Source organism: Anopheles funestus, chromosome 2RL (genome assembly GCF_943734845.2).
Source record: "Anopheles funestus chromosome 2RL, idAnoFuneDA-416_04, whole genome shotgun sequence".
In the NCBI taxonomy this organism is placed as follows: domain Eukaryota; kingdom Metazoa; phylum Arthropoda; class Insecta; order Diptera; family Culicidae; genus Anopheles; species Anopheles funestus.
The window spans coordinates 81,946,115-81,966,580 of NC_064598.1; the positions used below are offsets into that span (position 1 = coordinate 81,946,115).

At 40.2% G+C, this 20,466-nt stretch overlaps 1 protein-coding gene across 19 annotated transcripts in view; it reads left to right on the forward strand.

The window, feature by feature from the left end:
• The window catches only part of LOC125762841 (aryl hydrocarbon receptor nuclear translocator homolog), a 196,042-nt gene that overhangs the window by 124,079 nt on the left and 51,497 nt on the right, over positions 1-20,466 (forward strand). For all 19 annotated transcript variants that reach the window (XM_049425378.1, XM_049425379.1, XM_049425381.1 and 16 more), the window contains one exon: positions 10,061-10,221. In XM_049425378.1, the coding sequence (XP_049281335.1) occupies positions 10,061-10,221 (161 nt within the window). The remainder of the gene's footprint in view (positions 1-10,060; positions 10,222-20,466) is intronic.

The following is a 20,466-nucleotide window of genomic DNA, read 5'->3' on the forward strand; positions in this document are numbered from 1 at the left end:
GCTATTAACGGTTTATAGGCACTCCATTCGTTGTTCAATCAACGGCTAAAGTCTAAACAATAATAACGTGCACTCCTGAAGTGAAGCTCTTCTCATATTACTGACGTCCTTACCGAGCTGAGCGCGCACGTTCGCGGCCGTGTAATAAGCAACTAATTAATGTTGTAGTTCGAGAAACCATGCAACCAATGTTTGGGTCCCTCGTGTGTTACCGCAAACATTTATCGTCATCCTTTCGTTTTGCTCACGACTTTTTGAAGTTTCGACGATGAAAAGGGGCGCAACCGCTTGATAACAATCCCACGGTGAGTCGATTTTAAATGGTACCGGAATGGAACACCAGAACTGAACTGATTTCTGCATGCGTCTGCATTGCACAAGTGTAAATTGTTACATCAAAATGTGCTTAACCGCCGGTGTGCAACATAATTCAGCTGTCCGGACGCAGGATGGCAAATTGGGTTTGACCTGTCGGTCAAGCGCAGGGGCTGCATATGTTTCACAAATTAACCTTTGCCGACGTGTGCGCTAACGAGGGAATATACCGTCTGACAAGGAATGAACGATGCGCATACGATAATCAGACCAGGAAATGAGGTGTCAAAATAAAAATCCTCCTCAGCTCAAAATCTCACGTCCGCGTGCGGTAGAGGAGCAGAGTGGTGTTGCTAATACGTGCACTCAATTCGGACATGCGAATGGAAATGAAGTAAATTGGCTTTTTCTGTCAAGTTATGCCATTTTGTCAGTTGATGGCTATACTTGCAAATTACGTCGAGCACCAAGAAATATTCAGATGATGTGCTCTAAGCAACTCTAAGAAATTGACGATGCCTCAGGTAACAAGAACTGTTCAATTAGCATCAGTGACCGGTGTAAGGGGTTGCTGCTGAAGACTTCCAGAACCTTTCAGTTAAAAGGTTTCCTTCAAAATTACTTGAAGGATATTCATATGTTCTCTGCTTTTCGCATCTCCGGTTTGATGTGTGTTTCTTTAAAATAACCTTTCAACCGTATCACGCCAAAAAACCGGAAATGACTCCCAATAGAACACCTAACGTTCGTACGTGAACTCGTCTGTAAATGAAGTGTGAGTAACGCCTTCCAAGGAATTCTGGACAAAGATGTAGTTCTGAAGATGCTCTCGTCCATACCACCAACAAGACTCATTGGTAAACTATCCTCAGAAACATTTGGAGATTTTGGGCAAAATAATTTAATTGCCACTTTAATGCAAATGACTCTCTGCCCTCACGCACGGCCTCGACTTTGTGCAAATGGTGTTGATTCATCAGGAACCTCCCAGAGCTCAAATATCCATCCCATTTACCTTTTGTGAACGTGAAAATTTTAGCCGCCAGTGCCGCTGGGCTATCAACGCACACAATTATTAATCTTCCCCCGACGCATCATCCACGAACGGTACAAGGATTCGTGTCGGTTCCATTAGCAAAGACGCAGTCGTTTGTCTGGTTTGGTGGAAAATGAAGAGCCCCAATCTTATGATAGGGTAAATAAAGCGAATACGGCAACGTAACGCATGTTTATTAAATGGCATCATTTAGTCGACGTGTGTTTTAAGGGAACGCGCGCTCAGTGTTTTTAATGTGACAAGACATGATATGATGGTTTTTGCTACCGTTTCAACCTCGGCCAGAACTCCAGTTCTACGTGCATATTCTGGTGGATTAATGTCGCTATAAAGAATCTATTATCACATGCACACGAACTCTATTCCACTCATTTCACGTACGACTATTTAAATGAACCATCCACCACAAGAGATGGTTACGTTCCAATAATGCAATGAGTGCTATCAGTAAGCAAACTTTTGCGTTAAATTATATTTGTTACTTAAGCAAATTTAAATGATATTTTTCCTGTACTACTCTTTCCATTTTTGGTGACAGAGGAATTTTTGCTTTGGGGTTTCCGCTCATAGTACATTTTAATAGGAGTGCATGGACCACTTTTATCTTCCCATACCGACTCACCGATCTCACTTTTGTCGCGCTTGACAAACTTTGTCGTTTGCGGATTAATTGTAAGCCGTATGAAATGAAGAAATTAGTATGCATTACTGCTCCTTGCAGTCGAATACCACCAGACAGGCAGATAGGGTAGAATACCCCATACTCACTCACATCACCGGAAACATAACCAAAGGGCATATTGGTTTGGCGGTAGAGATGTCTTGATGGGATGAAACTGTTCCAATTTCGCGAAGCAGCTTATTAGGGAGTGAGGGAGATTTATGCTAGCTGTGGTGTGGTAGAGCACTCACAGTAGTCCAGAAAGGATTTTTTCCGTTTTTTTTATACAATCAATCCCTTTGGACCAACCCTATCAGTCGATGTGTTTGAAAAAGTGAGAGGATGCATTCAATATGTCAACTGTGGCTGTGACTGTATCATTAATTTATTGCTTCCACCGGTAGTGTTCTGGATAGTACAGGGTGTGTGTTTGTGTGTTTTTTTGTTGTTGCCTTCCTTTCTTTGTTGGGTTACATTTACACGCCATCAAAAACCCCTTCGAAGAGGAGAGTAAAACAGGTAATCCTTTGCAAGTTCGTGTTGCTCGTACAGAGAACTGATTGGTGTTGATCCATTGCCGTATGCCACTTGGGTCTTGATGAATAACCCAAAGCGAACGTGTGTGTGTGTGGGTCTTGGGGTGTTGTTGTCCAGTGCGCAACAAGGTATGTGACCGATTGGGGATTGCATCGTGTTTTCCGTAGGCAAATCAATTACAACCCCCATTCCCTCCGAGAAAAGGGATGGTGAACGGTTTTTCCAAGACAAAGTACAGCATGGGAGGGAGCTCCTCATCCTCAACCAGCGTTCTTTCCGTGGGTGCTCCTGGTTCTTGTGGTCAGTTTGCGCTTCCATGACCGGTTCTGCAAGCAGGAAAGTTATACCAGTGATTATGGTAATCACTTATGCATTGGTTGTTTTGTTGCCGTTGTTATACCACTACTGCCCGTACTAAGGGCAAAGTGCAGTGCTGTCGCTGTGTAGGGTGCTGTGGGTGAGTTGTGTGTAATACCGCAGAAAAATGCAACCGCTCCCCCAAAACGCTCTATTGGAGGCGCTTTTCCCCACACACGACACAGTGAACATCCACCAGTACTCCCATGCAAAACAGTGCATGTGACGGGAAAAATCGCATGCAAAAGTGTTTATTTCTCGCACCTGTCGACCGCACCCCACCACGTTACCGCTCCCGTCTGTCTCACCGCTGCTACCGAGCGTACGGAAGCTTCCGATTAAAGCTAAGGCATGTGCCCCCGGTTTGGCAGCTGTGGTTTTGTTGCGGGTCGGTTACATCGTTCCTGCTAGTTAGGGTCATCAAATGTGAATGAAGTGAGCATTACTTTAGCACACACATACGCGCGTGGCTGATTGTAGCTTTTCCCCATTTCCTTCCAAAATGGCAGGAGGGGTGTGTGTGGGTAGTCCGGCAACACGCACATATGTGTGTATAGTTTATTCACGCTATGGTGTGTAAAGTTGGCCCCCAATGAAGGTGAGGAAACAGGAAAAGGATGTTTGCTCACTTTGTTGTAGCGTGATACTGTTCAAAGCGCTGGGAAAGGATATGTGAGAAGGATCCCTCCCCCAGGTTGCACAGGTATAAGTGCACTATAGAGCTACACCTTGGTTGCAACAGGGACTTTGTTCTTTCACGGGACGTTTTGTATGCACCAGAACGCAGATTTGTTGCTGCGGTTATTGGTTAGCGTTAGAACTTACCGGCCAATTGAAGCAGTGGACGCACATCGTACCTCGTTGGCACTGTTCGTATCCAATGGTCGTACTGTTTGCGTGTGCTCAACCGTATGCTTGAACTGCTCATAATCACCATCCCTTAAAATTTTAGCAAATCATCAACACAGCTACAGGTGGTGCGGGAAAAGCCCATTTGCTCTTGTTTCGTTCGGCTTTTGAGAAGTTTCCATCCCAATTCCCCCTCCTCTCATATGCGTCCGTGTGCGTCCGGCAATGTATTCCAAATTCACCACCAAACCCCCCCCCCCCCCCCCCCCCCCCCCTTCAAAACTACCAACTTCCCCCCCCCAAAATGTGTATGGTTGGTTCCCGTTTGTATTTTTCGCCGCGTTTTTGAGTAATGGACATTTCATGTTGCCTTATGCAAATCATACATATTAGCCTCGAAAGATTATGCGGACATAAATCTAAATGGCAGGTCGGTTCGCGCGCTCGCGCGCATTTTCCACCGCCTTCACCCGTCGGTTTTACCCTCGTAACAATCCGGAGGTTTTCGGGTTGTGTGTGTGTGTGTCTGCATGTGGTGAAAGCGAAATTTTATGGAAACAATTCAACTCTACCAATGATGGGTGTGAAACATGTACGGTTGTCGAGGTGAAGGGTTCATATAGGACCAACTACACAAAGAGGGCAATATGTATGTATGTTGTGCTGTCCATTTTGAAGCCGGATTTACCCCTTTGTCCTTGCTTTGAATAGGAATTCACTCTCCAGGACAACACATCCTTGCAGTTGCAGTTCTTGTGTATTGTGTTTTTTTGTTCTGCGCCGGTGTATAATTGTTGCATATCCTCAATAATGTGACGGTTAAGCAAGAGTCCGACGAGGCGGAAAATTGAAAAAAATGGAGCGACTCCTAAAATGACAGCTAATCGGTTTGCTGCGAATTGATTAGTGTGATTAGTGTTCATTTATTTAATAGATTTAAACGATTCTTTTTAAAAAAAATCTTTTAGATTAAATATCTAAAAAAATATTTTTAGTTTTTTATTATTTATTATTAATATATATTTTTATAGAGAACATTGATGAATAGATATTTTATGATTTTTTTTTAGCACTATGATGGCTTCTATTGTTTTGTTAAAAAAATGCTTTATGTTAGTAAATAATTTAATCTGATTGTATTTTTATGGATCGACTCGTCACCGCAGTCATTTCAAAATTAATGTACTTTCCGATAAACGCCACAATTTTTACGATCGACCAAATCAACCAATCCCAATTCCCACCGTTTGGTACTTGATCGGTCTAGTTACTAGCGCCGGTACCACTCTTTATACTACGCTTCTGCTGCACAATTACTATCGTAGTAATTTAATCACCTGCTTCCATTGCACACACAAAAAAAAGAATCACTCGCAGTGAACCGTACCAGGGTACCTTCACCCTTAGCGCATAATCGCGTTCCGCAGAAAGAAATTGTTATTATTTTACGACCTTTTTGTCTCCCATAAAAAGCAAAAGCGAAGCGCGGGGGAAAAACCAGGCAAAGCAGCAAAAGCCGACCCATCACTTAAGTAAACTTTGAACACCTCCGCCCGAAGCCCGTAGTCGATCAGCCGTCTATCTTACCGGAGAGGAACATAAGGTTTATGTTCATTGTTGGGTTTGGATAACCATCATCGCCCGGCTAGCGAGACCACATCTTGCGTTTAGCTTGTTGTAGCCCTGCCTCTGTCGTTCAATTATGCGCAGCCTACGGGGGTAGCAATATGCAATAGGAGAATCCACCGAGAAGACGCACCCAGAATGGGCACCCCGAATCGCCTCCGAACACTGATCCCAAAGTGAAAGATGTAGCAATGGATATGGTGGTACTTCTCTTTTATTTGCATCGAATTTCTTTCACTGATTTTTTTGTTCCGAATGGTGGAAATATCGCCTTGGATGCATCCAGAACCGAAGCTACAAAATGATAACTGCCGGAAGATAAGAACGCGCGGCGCGGCGTTAGCTGTAATTTGCTGCGATCGCTTCGCTCTAGCATAAACCAACAAAAACCAAAACTGAGGAGACGTTGTCCGTTGATCCGACGATCTCTTCTCGTGGAGCTGGGAGCACGTTGTATACGCGGCCCAACATGACGTTACTACCAATCCTGAATTATTACCTCTAGCCGCGAGAAAACGCAAGAAAATCTTACTTCGGGATGGAAAGATGGTGTACAGAAAATCACACGCGCGTTGGGAATGAAAAAGTAAATGAACCAAGTTTACGATTAATCAGTGCAAAACCACATTAGTGCTGTATAGTCGATGTAAATAGCTTTTAAACCAAGTGAAAATTAAGGTTTTTTTGTTTGGGCATATTAACCATAACTATTATTTTTTTAATACAACAATAAATATTTATAAGAAACTTTCCTCCTAATAAAGTATCAAATTTCCACTCAAAATCAAGTGAAGAAACCTAGCGTAAAATGGGAAATGTATCGATGATTTAACTGCAAAGTGAATTAAATTTAAGCCATTATGAATCGTTCAGTAAATGTTGCATTTACATTTCATTGTCAGTCTGGTGAGCTGTTTTTGCTAAATTGATTTATTGTGTCAGCGTTTTGATGAATATCATTAACACACTTCGGTGCAAATGACGTTCGAATGGATTGCAATAATAAATAATTCATTGTTCATGATAAGTGCAATTGTTTTACTTTTGTTTTGTTTTGAAATTAATATGTTCATCGCCTTCAAAACAGTTAAATTATTTCATAGATTTTTATTTATTTTTTAATCAACATAATTTTATGAAATTTTGCTATAACTATCATACCTGAGACATTTTTTTATGAGAGTTTTCTATGTTTTCTGATTTGGTAAAAAGGTGTGAATTTCATTTTCTAAGAAGAAAACACTTTATCCAAAAAAAAATCGACAACGAACTTTTTGTGGAGTAAGTTCAACATCCGTCGTTCCATTTTTTTTGTCACTAGCTGTATTGCACCTTCATTCGTTTCGTTCGTAGAGAAATGAATGGCGTCATCAATCTATAGCAGACTTTTTTTTCAACAACTGAAACCAAGCAAAAACAATAGAACTGACCGATGGCGACTGCTTACTCTTTCAGCGCCAGTTAGGATGGAGAATGAGTCAATCGGTGGATGGTGATGTATATTGTGTGCCAAAAATTGATTATGTGAAAGTTAGCAAGTGTATGCTAATGAACAATTCAAAGCTACACGAAGTTGACATTGAAGCATTCAACATTGCATGACGCGGGCAGGAGAATCGCGGACTCCGTTTTCACTCAACCACATTTGGGGTTTTTGCGATTACTTTCGAACTAAATGCATGTTGTGAATCAAACAATTATGCCATGGTTTGGTATGTAAAGTCTACAGCAGACAGATAGGCGTTTACTTTCCAAACATTAATGTTTGTATGGTTGATGTAAATAACTCGTCTAGATTCATCCAAATAATTTCATAATAAATCAATCAAAAAGGATTTACCAACAGAACCGTCTATCATTCAATTGTGTTTTAATTATGCGCATCCTTCAACAACAGCCTTGCATGTGCCAAACATTAATATAATCCAAGTGCTCCCAGAGGCACGGCATGATGTCAATAATTCATCCAAAAGCGTTCGCCAACTTTCGAAATCAATGCATCATCACTCAAATAGACCGTATCGGCACACAGTCCTCTCTATTAGCAACTTGGATCGTGCCACCGTTAGACCGGCCCCGTCATCGAATCCCTATTTTTCTAATGAAAATCAATTAGCACACTTAAGTTAAAACAATCATCAAAAATTCTGTTGCATGTGCTGGCTCAATCTAAACCCTCATCGCGACTGGCAGGCGAGGTTATTTACTCGAGGGCCGGTGCATGATAATGCTCAAGCAATGGTGGACTTTATAGCAAACCGGGATTTATTACAAACCCCCCCGGGGGGGCCCGGGTAAGGAAAAATGCCTTCTAGTGCGAAAGGGGCCATTGGAAATTTTGCAAAATATGCTATCGTGTGTGTGCGCGCTGTACAAAGGTTTCGTTACACCGCGTGGTACACGAACATTTAATGCGATATGATGCATATTAATACTTGACGCGAATCGATAAAGAAGCACAATTCCGGTGGCCTTTTGCCACAGTTTACAAAATAAAAAAAAAAAGATGCGACCATCGATTTGTTTGAGTTTTGGGCGAGTGGAAAACCAAAACAGCCCTAAACTCCATTAGACTAATGGTTGCAAAATAAAATGCCGCTTTCGTGTAATGCTGCACCGCGCACACACACAGATGAGTGGGGATGTTGGGTTTTTTTTGGTTGGGCAAATACATATAATAAGTGCTCTTGTCCTCGTTCTCCGGCGGTGAAAGAGATTTTTTTCCGCGTTCGATCCGATGTGTATCAACGATGTAACATAAACCATTAGGCACACATAACCATTACCATACGCGAGTCAATAAAATCATATGACGTTGGGGGAAAAAAGCCTGCCAGAATGCATCTTTAAGGAAGCGAAAATATTTGTACTTTTTAAGATGGAATTTTCAAAACTTTAAATAACAAAACAAAACGACAACTACTGCACTATTCCCAATGATTTCGCTCCTGAAAGTATGCAATTTAAGCGTTTTAGCTCCAGCTCCAGTTGAACCCTTTGCAATGAACGATTACTATAAACCATTCCGGAGACATTGACTTACCCACATACATACTGTGCCACTACATTCGGCAAATGGCAACCAAAACCCCCCATATCGTTCGTACGCCCCCTGTTTTGCACACCACCGTCGAACATATTTTTCTGCTCATTTTCAATAACTCCAGCAATATCGCGTAACCCATAAAGAAAAGATAAAGTAAAATAACAATAATAATAATTGTTACGATTATTACGATACATTGCGGTCTTTTTGATATCGATTTTCTTCGTATCCTTTTCGTCCGCTGCACACGAGGGTTTTCACCCTGTCTTCAGACCGCCTGCTTTTTGGCATATTCATAACCTGCGCCGTTTTCATCATCGCATCATCAATGGCATACCAGTTTACTCCCCGTATTTTTTTTCGTTCACTTCTTTGCCACCGAAAGACAGCTGCAGGATTTTTGAATCCTTTTGCCTGTGTTCCGGTAACAGTAAAAACCATAGCAAGGAGGGTTGTCTGATTCCGTTCGTCTTTTCACCAATGAAATTTCGGTTTCGGTGGAAGTTTTTTCGGCGATACGAGGCAAACTTAAACTCACCGAAGAGCGTAAAAATTTGAACCTTTTTACTCGCTCAGCCCGAACCACAAAACATGTGGGGTGTTTCCGATCCATTCGTGTAGCTATTACTTCATAATAATTCAGCATTTTATGAGCAGGAATGATAATACTGCCGCGCCCATCATTTCTGGATTTCGGGTACGAATATGAAAGTGTTTCAGTTAGGATTTCTTGGGAGTATAGTTTTCCACCGTAACGTCTGGTTCGTTTAAAGCACCGTAAGACGTTTGAAACAGTTGGTTTTTTTATGGAGCATCAACCATTCTAAAAGATCGAGAAACTTGCATGTAAAATGTTTACTTCCAACCGAAAGGGATCTGTAGAATTGGTAATCTGATTAAGATTATCTTAAACGCTTCTGCACTTTTATGCCCTTGGGGTACAAGTTAAGACAGCCAACCCTTGCATGGATATTTTAAATGCATTTTCACTTACAATCTGAATAGCTCTTGGGTACGTTCTCCACAACTACTGAAACTACCGGAATTAAGTGTTGCTTGTGGCGATGTACCATTAGCATGTAATTTGTATATGCATATATACAGGTAATCCCCAAGAAATATATGACGAACCTGACATAAAGGGAATCCGTGATACACGTCTTTCAACAGTTAATTGCCCGGTAAGGTTCTTTGAATTCTGTAAAATATTTTAAAGAAAAGGTTAAGAGCTTTGGTTAGTGAAGTTTTTGTTAAGGTTCTATTGTAAAATATCGCTCAAAATGTTAGTGGAATTACGAGCAAAGGAAGTCGATCCTATAATATTCAAGTCTAAACGACATTGCTCTATGATTCCTGGACATTTTTGGAAATTCGAGGTACTCAAATCTCCATCGCATGCTTTAGTATTTAGTCTCGAGTAATACATGTTTTTTCAATTTTTGCTCATCGAATATTCACAAATTTTGCTGCATAAGATGCATTTTCTTACCCCGCTAATTAAATACCTCATCACCAACATCCTCTCCTCTTCTCCAATACGATAACACCGCACGTCTCAGCTTGCCATCATTTTGATTAACACAGCCATATATTTTATTATCACCCTTTGCAGTAGGGAAAACCATTGCGAGATCGAGCGGCGGAGGCGAAACAAAATGACTGCCTACATTACGGAGCTGTCGGACATGGTGCCGACCTGCAGTGCCCTGGCGCGGAAACCGGACAAGCTGACGATCCTGCGGATGGCCGTCGCGCACATGAAGGCATTAAGAGGTAAGTTTTGATGAGCTCTCACCTTATTTTTGTACTGTTTTTGTTTTGTTTCTTGTGCTTTTTTTTTGTTCATTCCCTCCGAAATAAGAAAGCCGTTTACTTTTTCATCAAAAGTTTGAAAGTAATTTCCATTGCAAGGTCGTAAAATTTTTATTTCTCATACCAATGATTTCATGCAGCAGAAAAGCATTTTCCCATTTCGTGGCCATAAAACCTTGGTACGGTTTGAATTAGTTATGCTGTCTATTTTGTTTTGTTTTTTTTTTCGTTTTTGCTTAGAAAGAAAAGCAAATTACATGATTGGAATAGTTATGATTCCTAGACGGATGGTTTTGACTGTCAGGAGCCTTTTATTACCTTGCTTGTATTTTAAACGAATTTCTAAACTTTGATGCAGACAGTTTTCTTGCATTATGTACTTTCCATTTATTTTACCATAAAACACTTAATTTTTTTTTATTTATAAAATTCAATTGATAAACAAATGTTAAGCAGAATGAAAGAAATAATTTAATTTAAATATTTTCATTCTTATTTTATTTAAATTTTTAATGGATTTTACCTACAAACTCACAACTATTTCATTTTCACCGGTTGTGTCTGGTAGAGTTTAATTACGAAAAATAAGAACCAATTGGAGCAAATGGAAAAAACAGCAATGACATTCTTTCCTGGATCGTTCCTTAGTTTTCCTTTAGAACGCGAGTGCAAGAAGGCCGCAAAGAAAAAAAAACAGTCGACAACGCTGACCTCGTAAAAAGCATCCTCGCAGCTATAGCACTAAAGAACGGATAATTTATTCAAATAATTAGCCAAGAATTTATAACTAGGAGAACAGAGCTTACAACTTTCCAAATGACTCATGCGTCTTTTTTTTGTAAGAAAGATGAACCCCTTTTTGTGTCCTCTTGTTCTTTTTATACTACATTAGTCTTACAATGTGAAGACGAATGAAAACTAGAACCAGCCAGCGAGCGGGAAAAGGCAAACTCGGTGAACTCTTTTCTAATTATTATCGTTATCTCTATACCAGTTAAAATAATGACTTCTGGATCATTTTCAAAGTCAACAAAAGACCAGCCACACTGGCGTACCGACGGAGGGGGGAAAGAAATGGGACATTAAAATGTCTGACCGGGCGAAAGGCACAACTTTTCCTTCGATCATAATAATTCAATCAATTGACAAGGTGCGCTCGAACGAACTTGTACCGGTTGGACGATAATTAAAGAAAAGGGACACCCCGGTCAGAGTTTAACTTACATCCATAAATACGCTTTAGATAACGAGCTATCGGAATACTTTTCGTATAAAGATGTAGCGATAATTTTTAATCGACTAACTAGAAATAAACCAGCACTTGACCGATTGTGTTACCGTTCATGCCGGAGACGTCTTACTCCGGGGGAGTGATAAAGAAGGTTAAAGGTGTCGGTTTTTTGCCAAGCGCTGCACGGGACGAAGCGTAACAATCCTGCGTTTTGCCCGTCGGCAAAAGAGATTAATTGCTCGATGTAAATCATTATGAAAAATGTCCGATTCTTATCGCCTTTTTTGCCATCACAAGACAGAAAAATAAAAGTAACACAAACGGAATAGCAAAAAGTGGGGTTTTTTATGGACATTAAAAGGTTTAAGCATAGAAAAAAGCAATCTGAAGAAGCAAAAACTTCTTCCAAACTAAGTGAAATGCTAGGCCAATTATATTTTTTTTATTATTGGTTAGGATTGAATTTATGATAGGTTTTATTAAATATAGAGGAAAATCGCGAAAAAATATATAGTGAGAAGCGCCTTAAAAAACTATGAAATTTTCAAATATTTTTTATTTATCCGTGCTCTTCCTTCCTAAATAAAGGAACCTAGCAGATATACCTTCTTTTTTGTTGGTAAATATTCTTGAACCTATTTAGGGCACAGATCTATTCGATTTGAGTTGTTTTTGGTTTATTGTTGCAAAAGAAATTTTAAATTTTTCGTTAGAGCCTGAGTATATTTTTTCTTTGACCATTGGAGCCTTTTTTGCCTTTACTTAATAGATTTTGAAGTTTATAAATCGTGTATGAAGCTGTCATTTTCAAGCAGCACGGATAATCCGACCCACGATTGCAAGACACCCGAAAAAAGCGTTTAAACTTTAAACTTTGATACTTTGATGTAAATTGTCCATATACAAATATTCAATTGGAGTATTTAAAAATGTATTTAATGGACAGTTAGTCACGTTCTTTTGTGCGCTTGTATACCACCTCCCGGACACACGAATACGTATCAAACTGAAACCCTTCCCAGGGCCCAGATCAGAGTGTGTACATCCTAGAAAAGTCATTTGGCAAGCAATAAAATGTCTTCTACCCGCAGCCGACAGGATCGTTCATTTCCTTTTACGAAGCAAAGGAGTTTCCGTGTATTATCCCACTCCCACCGCTCCCTCTCAGCCACATGATCTGGTTTGTTCCCAACTCCCATCCTGCATCTTTTCGGGCACGCACAACTGTAGGACGAGGTCGAATTCGGTCGGGGGAAATGGCATCGTTGCCACCGATGCTGACCAGAACGGGTCAGAAATAATGTCACTCGGACGTCCATATATTTGAATCTAATTCGATTAGTTAATCCCCTGCGGAACAATATCCCAGTGCGGGCCACTAGGACGGGCGTGCGGTGAATAAACCCCTTGCGAACACAACCCCGTACAACCATCGGTGGTCATCGGACGCCAAAATGGGAGAGGTTAAATCAACTTTCGCCCAAAATGACCATGGTTTGTTTTTTTTTTCTCCCTCTCTTCACCTTTTGTGCCTTATCCACCGTGTCTCCATGGAATGTTAGAATTTTGTTGAAGTGAAAGTGAAAAAGAATGAAAAAGGACAGCTCGAGCAAAAACTCCGTAAACGCTGTGAAGAGCCGCACCGGAAGAAACTCGGACGAGAAACACTGTCCCGCACACGGGCGAAATGTGCGCTCATTGACGTCGAAAGTTGTGTCCCGTGTTCTGGTAATTCTTTCCTACTTTAATGATTAAACTCTACCAACCGTCGCTCGAAAACCTCCTCATTTTCTCCTGGGGCGCGAACCAGCAGATAGTAGTGTCTCGACGACAAACGCATCGCATTTTCCTTGGGAAAATTCGTCCCCTCTATTTATTTCGTTGGGTGAAACACGCGGAAATAAAACTTCCATTTCCGTTGGTTACGTTTCCGCGTCATATTGAAAGTAAAGACACAACCCATCAGAGCCACAATGATACTGTTTTTATTTTTACTTTTCTTTCTTTTCTTTTTGGTTTTATATCTTGTGTGTGTGTGTTTCGACCGCTTCCTTACATTCTAGTACTTTTCCGTAAAGCTTCCGTTTGCTGTGTTCTAGCATTAGCCTTTGCCGTTACGCGAATTCTCCAACGCGAGAAAGTCATCCTTTCTCGTACGTACCAAAACAAAAAAAAACGAAAATGGTGCTCCTTGCTCAAGGGAAAATCATTAAACCAGTTAATTGCTTTCGGACCAACGTTTATTTATGGTGTTATCCCGAATTCAATTTCCTGCCTCCAGTGGTGGGTAGCCCAAAAACCCCCGAAACAAGATGGCTGTGTGGCTGTCGGGACGAGTTGCAAACGGGTCGGTGAGTCCTTTTTTTGTTTATTTTAGTTATTGTGGGAATGGGGTAAAAGCACTCGAAAAAAAAGGATAGTCAACACACGACCACTAACAGTGGTGCTAAATTATGTGTGTATGTGGTAGCCAAAAATTCGGCGTACAAATAAAGTAGAGCAAACAATTCATCAATCTTAACACAGATGACCGGAACAAACCCCACGTGGTCGTGGCGTTGGTTTGCGGGTGCTAAAAGAATAAAAGACCTACGATCGCAAATCATTACAAAGATTCGTCGGTGGAAAACGTTCCTGCTGACAGGAAGGGATGGGCCAAAGTTATCTTATGCTCCACTGCACGTTACGGGAAATGAAAAATTCAGTAACCTCCCCACCTTCAGAATTGTTTCCACCTTCATTAATGTTTCCACAAGAAGATCCATTACATTGATTGTGTTTTTTTTTTGGTGGGCGATTTGTTGGGTGACATGGTGGACCAAAAATGGAAATGTCATGCATGCAAAGTTTTCGCCAGTGTCAGATATATTTACCGGTTATTCAATCTGTCCGTTTTGCTAATGTTTTTGCCCTCCGAATGTGTGTGTGTGTGTTTGTTGGGAGTTCAATTCTGAGGGAAAATCAGATGATCATTTTCTTAAGGTTAGCCAGCGTAAAAGAGCAAACCATGGCAATATACATTCGTTTTGGAGCATTCTTTCCTCATGGAAAACCATAACACTAACGAGCTAAGCAGCATGAAACCTACCTTACCTTTATGGAGTTCGTACATCCCAAAAACTCCGAAACACAAGTCGAAAGCATTACTGTACGACAAACGCGGGGAGGAAACAAAAAAAAAACAACGACCAACACAAAATAAACGGTATCATTTAGATGTGTACCATTAAAGCGAGGTGGCTTCATTTATCATAATTTTATTTCTATCTTCGACCACCCCTGAAACCTCGGTTGTCCTCTCTGCACTGCTACACCGGTTTGTTCTGTTTCATTTTGTTCGTACAGTTTATTTAATGAAAGTCTCTGTGACAAGAAATAAAAAAAATACCAAAACTCATTCAACTGGCAAAGTTTGGCGTCTAAGATATTGAATTGTTCAAGCTTATTGATTTGATAGATATGGTCAATTTTTCTTCCTTTCTATATTCGAAACGAAACGCCCTCTGGGAGGATTTAACTTAAGAGCATGAAAAGAAAATATTCTTACCCAGCTGGTTCACCTTTGTCGCATAAAATGAACCATTTTCCGGGGTTTTCATTTCGCAACAAACGTACAGTTGTGTCGCTGGATGAAGGTTCTAACGACGGGGGCATCGTGCAAAAAGGGTATTTTATTCCATCCAGAACAGTGAAAATGAATCGTTAGGACATCGTATGGTGTGCCTAGCCATCTTCTCACCAATGCTCATAGTTTAGTGCGCCAAATGGTGCCATTTTTCGCCCGTTAGATGACAATCCTTGCTGGCGGACCAAAAATACTTGGCCGAATGAAAAATGCCCGAATGGAAAACCCCGGCGAAAGCGAATGTAGGAAAATGGTAGAAGAAAAAAATAATAAAAATATCTTTCCCTTCCACGGGCATGATTTATGACGGTTTTTGGCCGAAGGGCCCCCAAAACGCGGTAGAGGGCAGAATTAAAGTGGAAGTCCACAACACCATCCTGGGAAAGATAAAACCCGGAAAACACAGTACGGAAAAATGATAGAAGTATAGTCTGTTTGTGTGTGTCTCTCTCTCTGTTGGCAAGGTGCGAAATAGACTATCCAAATGTTCTGCGTTTTTGGGAAAGCAAAAACAGCCAAACTATTTGCCAGGTCATAGGGCAAAGGTAGCCGAAATATGCAACCTAAAGCAGAAATACCTTCATGTTCAAGAATTTAAGCTAATTTTGGAATGAATGCAACATGAAGTTTAATATAAATTACACTCTCTTTGGATACTTTTCCTTCTTATTTTTCTTTTTTATATCGTTTGGTTAAATCAGGTCGTTATGCGAAGTAGATTAATTTATATAAATATATTTTCGTTAAAGATTATAGATTATATTATTCGTTAAATAATAAGTATTATTTTATTTTATATTACAATAAACACACTAAATGTTTTATAAATACGCAGCATGTTTAGTAAAGATGATTGTGCAAAGATTTTATCATCCAAACGATTATCCGCCCGGGGAACGAAAGGCCACCCAAAATCGTTACGACCAGACGCATCTAAACGAATGAGATGTTATCGTTCCGGTCATCGATCCCCGATAAAAGGATGCGTAGTGGTGGTAGCAAACCGCACATTACGGTAACCATTACACTGACCATTTAAACCATCTGGGGCAGGTGATGGTAAACCAAATATGGCTGTAGGAATGCTAGTGATGGTGGGCTAGCCTTGTACGGGGTAGATCCTTTTTTTCCTTTTGAAGTTCATTCAAAGAACGCCATGTTTACCCACAATCATAAGCTGCGGGGCCACGACAGTTGAGGATTCCCTCAGAACTCAAAACCTCAGGAACTCATGAGTGATTTTGAGGGATTTGCGTTTTGAGGAAAACCTGGCCGATCTACAAAAACCTCAAAAACTGTTTGAGACTTTTTTTGAGGAATCGTTTTGACAGTTCCGATGCCACAGCTGTTCAGAATGTAAACAAAACATTTTTTTGTTTGCGGTTTTTTTCAATGAAAGTACACTTTTTGTGTGCCATTGTTAATGCAAATACCCACTGAAGAACTAAAATTAACATTAATTATAATTTAAAACCGTATTTGTGTGTTTATTTTTTTTGTTTTTTTGCGACGGTAAATTGTTCATTTGTTGCACAGTGTGTGACACAATTTATGTATACGTTTTAATTTAAAAACTAAACTTTTTATGTGAAAGACTATCCATGAATCTCGTTCTTCTGATTGATAAAATGTTAAAATACTTTCTTTTCTTTAAAACAACTTTTTATTGACCATATTTTCCATCGAATTGATCAAAAAACACCTTCGAACAAAGATTACAATTACATGAAATACGTAGCATTTGTCAAACACTGTTTGTTGTCGCTGACGAAAAGAGAGGCAGCATGAGTGATTGTGTGTGTGACCAAATTTGAGGAAAACCTCAAATGGCCACGGGAACATTGGTTTTGAGACGCTTTTGAGGGAATTGAGTGACTGAGGAAGTTTGAGGGAAAGTCTCAACTGTCGTGGCCCCGCAGCTATACACAGGAAATTATGAGGCTATTTTTTCCGTAAATGGAGTTAAATATGTTGCTTTTTTGCTTTTTTTTTTTTGAACATTTTTAGTACACTTAAATAAGATATGAAAAAAAAAGTTTTAGCAATTTTTGGTAAGAATAATTAGAAGATTTAGAATTTCTTAGTTAAGCCCAATGTTGAAATATTAATTTCTTCAAATATGCATTTTAAATTCTTTTCACTGTTATCTCATAACTTTTTTTTCTTCTATACAATTCTTCTTTAAACACTAAACCAGACGAGCACGATTGAAAAGCTTAACTTTTCATGCACATTTATGAAAACACGTCCCAAACCCGTACTTGCGTCGCGTGGAATGGGTCGAAAATTGATCCTCTGTCTGCTAGTACTCGTACATTTCCACCCTATAAATGGGAAACAAAAAAACGTCATGATGAAATCCTTTAGTTTACAACACTCTTTTGATGAAATTTTTTCTCTTCATGTTTTTTATGGAAAAGTACCTACCCACAAGAATGGCCGTGGACAGAGCAGGAGCATCAAAGCATACCAAAGTGCATTAGCTTACCGTTATACACACACACACACACTGCCAGACAGTGATGCAAAAGCAACAATGGTCATAAGGTTCCTATTTTTAACAAACGATTCACCCGAATGAAAAGCATATCGAGGCAATAACATGGCAAAAAAAAAATTCGTTACTCTGGTCCCGCGCAACTCTTTTTCGAGCGAGTATAAGAAACTTTCAACGTTCTATTTGGTTCTGCGAACGTTTGTAAGAGTTTCGCTACAACTGTCTACCCTTTCACGAGCTTGCACGATGAGAAAAGTGGAGATAAAAAGAAGAAAAAACGAAAGGAGATGAACTCCAACAAAGAACTACTGTGTGTGTATTACCCTTTTGTGTTGATAGCAACATAAATTTTTCTGTCTGGCTTTAGAATTCCGACACCCGAAAACAACGTGAATAAAGTGAAGCTAAACCAAATTTTCCTTCTTTTTTACGATGGAGGTTTTGAAGTGGCAAAAAAAATTGGGAAATTATTGTACTTCTTCAATGGTACTGTTTTACAATGCTATCCACCTTATCCGTTGGTATGCAAGATTTAAATACGACCCAATGGGTTATGTTTTGTTGTTAAGAGTTTGCAATTAAAGTATGAAGCGATCTTTTTTAGGGGTTAAACCTGTGTTAAGCAGATCAAATAATTTCAAAGGATTTGTAACACATATTTTATCTCAGTACTAAAGATACTATTTAGTATTGATGCTCAGTACTAAAACACCAAACTATTAGAACAAATCAAAATAGTCCTCAAATCTCTTAGGGTGTTAATTCAATATTTCTGTTTCAAGAAATGCAGTTTATTTTAATTTTAATTACGAAAAAGTCTTTCCGTAAAGTGAAAAACTTTCAAAACTGGTCCAACTATGTTTCGTCGGAGAACTCTCCAGTAAAATTTCCACCTGTTTGTAGCGGCCACTTTCGGCATTGGCTTTTCCGTTATCGCGCAACTTGTGCAATTGCATTTGGTATGCATTTTGTGTGCAAAAAAAGCCCACCTTCACCAACACCAATGGGTGCCCAATCGATTCCCCGTTTCCAATTCCGCCCATTTGCAAATGGTGGCGATACCGTCGGGACGCAATCCACAAAACCCCCTTGCCCCGATGCGCGGCTGGCGGTATCGAATGAAATGATTAAAGAAATGCAGCTGCAGCGGACAAGGCGGGCAACTAAGGCAGGCGTGTGCGCGAGCCGCTGTCTAATTAAAAACAATGGGCATTATAATTTCTTTTTTTTCCATTCCATGCGCAACGGTGTGTTGTTTCGTTCTGACCATTTTTTCGAGATGGAAACGGGTTACATTTCCCACTTCGTGACAGATACGGTTTTTATCAGAAATCAAATCGCCATAGCGGTTGATCGTAGCTCACTCTCTGATGGCTTAAAAACAAGTGCGGCAAGGAAAACTCAAATGGGTGGACTCAAAGTGAATGGGTAGAATTGTGTTTGGCCCAGTACTAAAAAAGAGAAAACAAGCTTGCTAATAATAATAAAAATAATAATAATGATAAAAACCGTATCGTGGACGGAGTTTACCTCAAGTGCGCAAACCACTACCGGATAGGTGCCAAGAATCAGCATTCGATTAAAAAAGGGGCTTTGCTCATATTTTAGTGGCGGTCAACTGGGCCGCAAAGCCGGGGTGGTTGTTTTTGCAAACCACCCTTATGGAAAGGTGAGAAGGGAGAGAGAGAAAGGGCTGGAAAAAAATGATATCAAACGATATGCCCCTTTCCGTACACGCAAACTCGCGAGCACACTGCACACTCTGCACCAGAAAATGCATCAAAACGAAGGCCCACGGTCGGGCTAGTTAATTTATTCTTTAATCCATAATTTATTTACCACACTCGAGTGGACGAAACGAGTGTGACCGGGGGTAGCCACCATCACCACCACCACCATCACCATCATCGCACCATCCTCTAGTGGGAAAGTGGTGGATCACTCGAATTGCAAACGGATCATGCAGCCGTTTTTTTAGTACAAAATGAAAAATAATATTGAAGAAAAATACAGCCAAAACGAGCGACGATTGATGTGTTTTTATATGTTTGCAATGTGCTGCATATGCTTTTCAGTTTGAATGAATAGTTTAATTCGTTTTATGGCCAATGAGCTAAACAAAACAAAAAAAGGGCTTTTTACTGTTTCAGCAGCAAAACAACGACATAAACACGTTGACAATCACGCACAAGCTGATAAGTGGAATAGTAAAAACATGGACACTGTAAACTGCCGGCAACTGAAGGATGCATAACAACTTAATCTTGTGCCTTAAACAGGGGTGGAAATCGCAACAATTTTCCCACTATTAGTCCAGACCTGGAAAGCGTAAATCCATAAAAGGCTTCTGTTGTTTAATTGCCGAATGCAAGTCGTAGTAGTGGAAACTAATCATGCTCCTGGGTCATTTTGAGACCGCTTTCGTTAAGAAATAATCGAAAGAAAGTGGAAGTTTCAAAGTGATTGTAAACTGGGCCGGCTAATAAGCGCAGTAAAGCACAATGCTGATGGAATGGTTATTTAGTAATGTTATTAGTCTGCAATTCCATGGGCACGGGGAGGTTCCTAAGGTTTCCAAGAACCAGAATTGCTCGTAAAACAGCACACCCGGAGGTAGGCACAAGAAAAAATGGAAATGTTTAAATGGCAGAAGTGGGAAAAGTTCGAGGTTCACAATAACAAAGAACATTTGAAGAACGGCTTGCACTATGGCATCTTTTGCTTCAATCAGAAAATGGTCAATTCCACACATTTAGTTGCTGTGCATGTGCGCTTATGCAAATCTAAAGTCACCCAGTCCTTAAAACCAAATAGCGTGAGGGGGTGCTAAGCAAGGGTTGAACTGTTTTATTG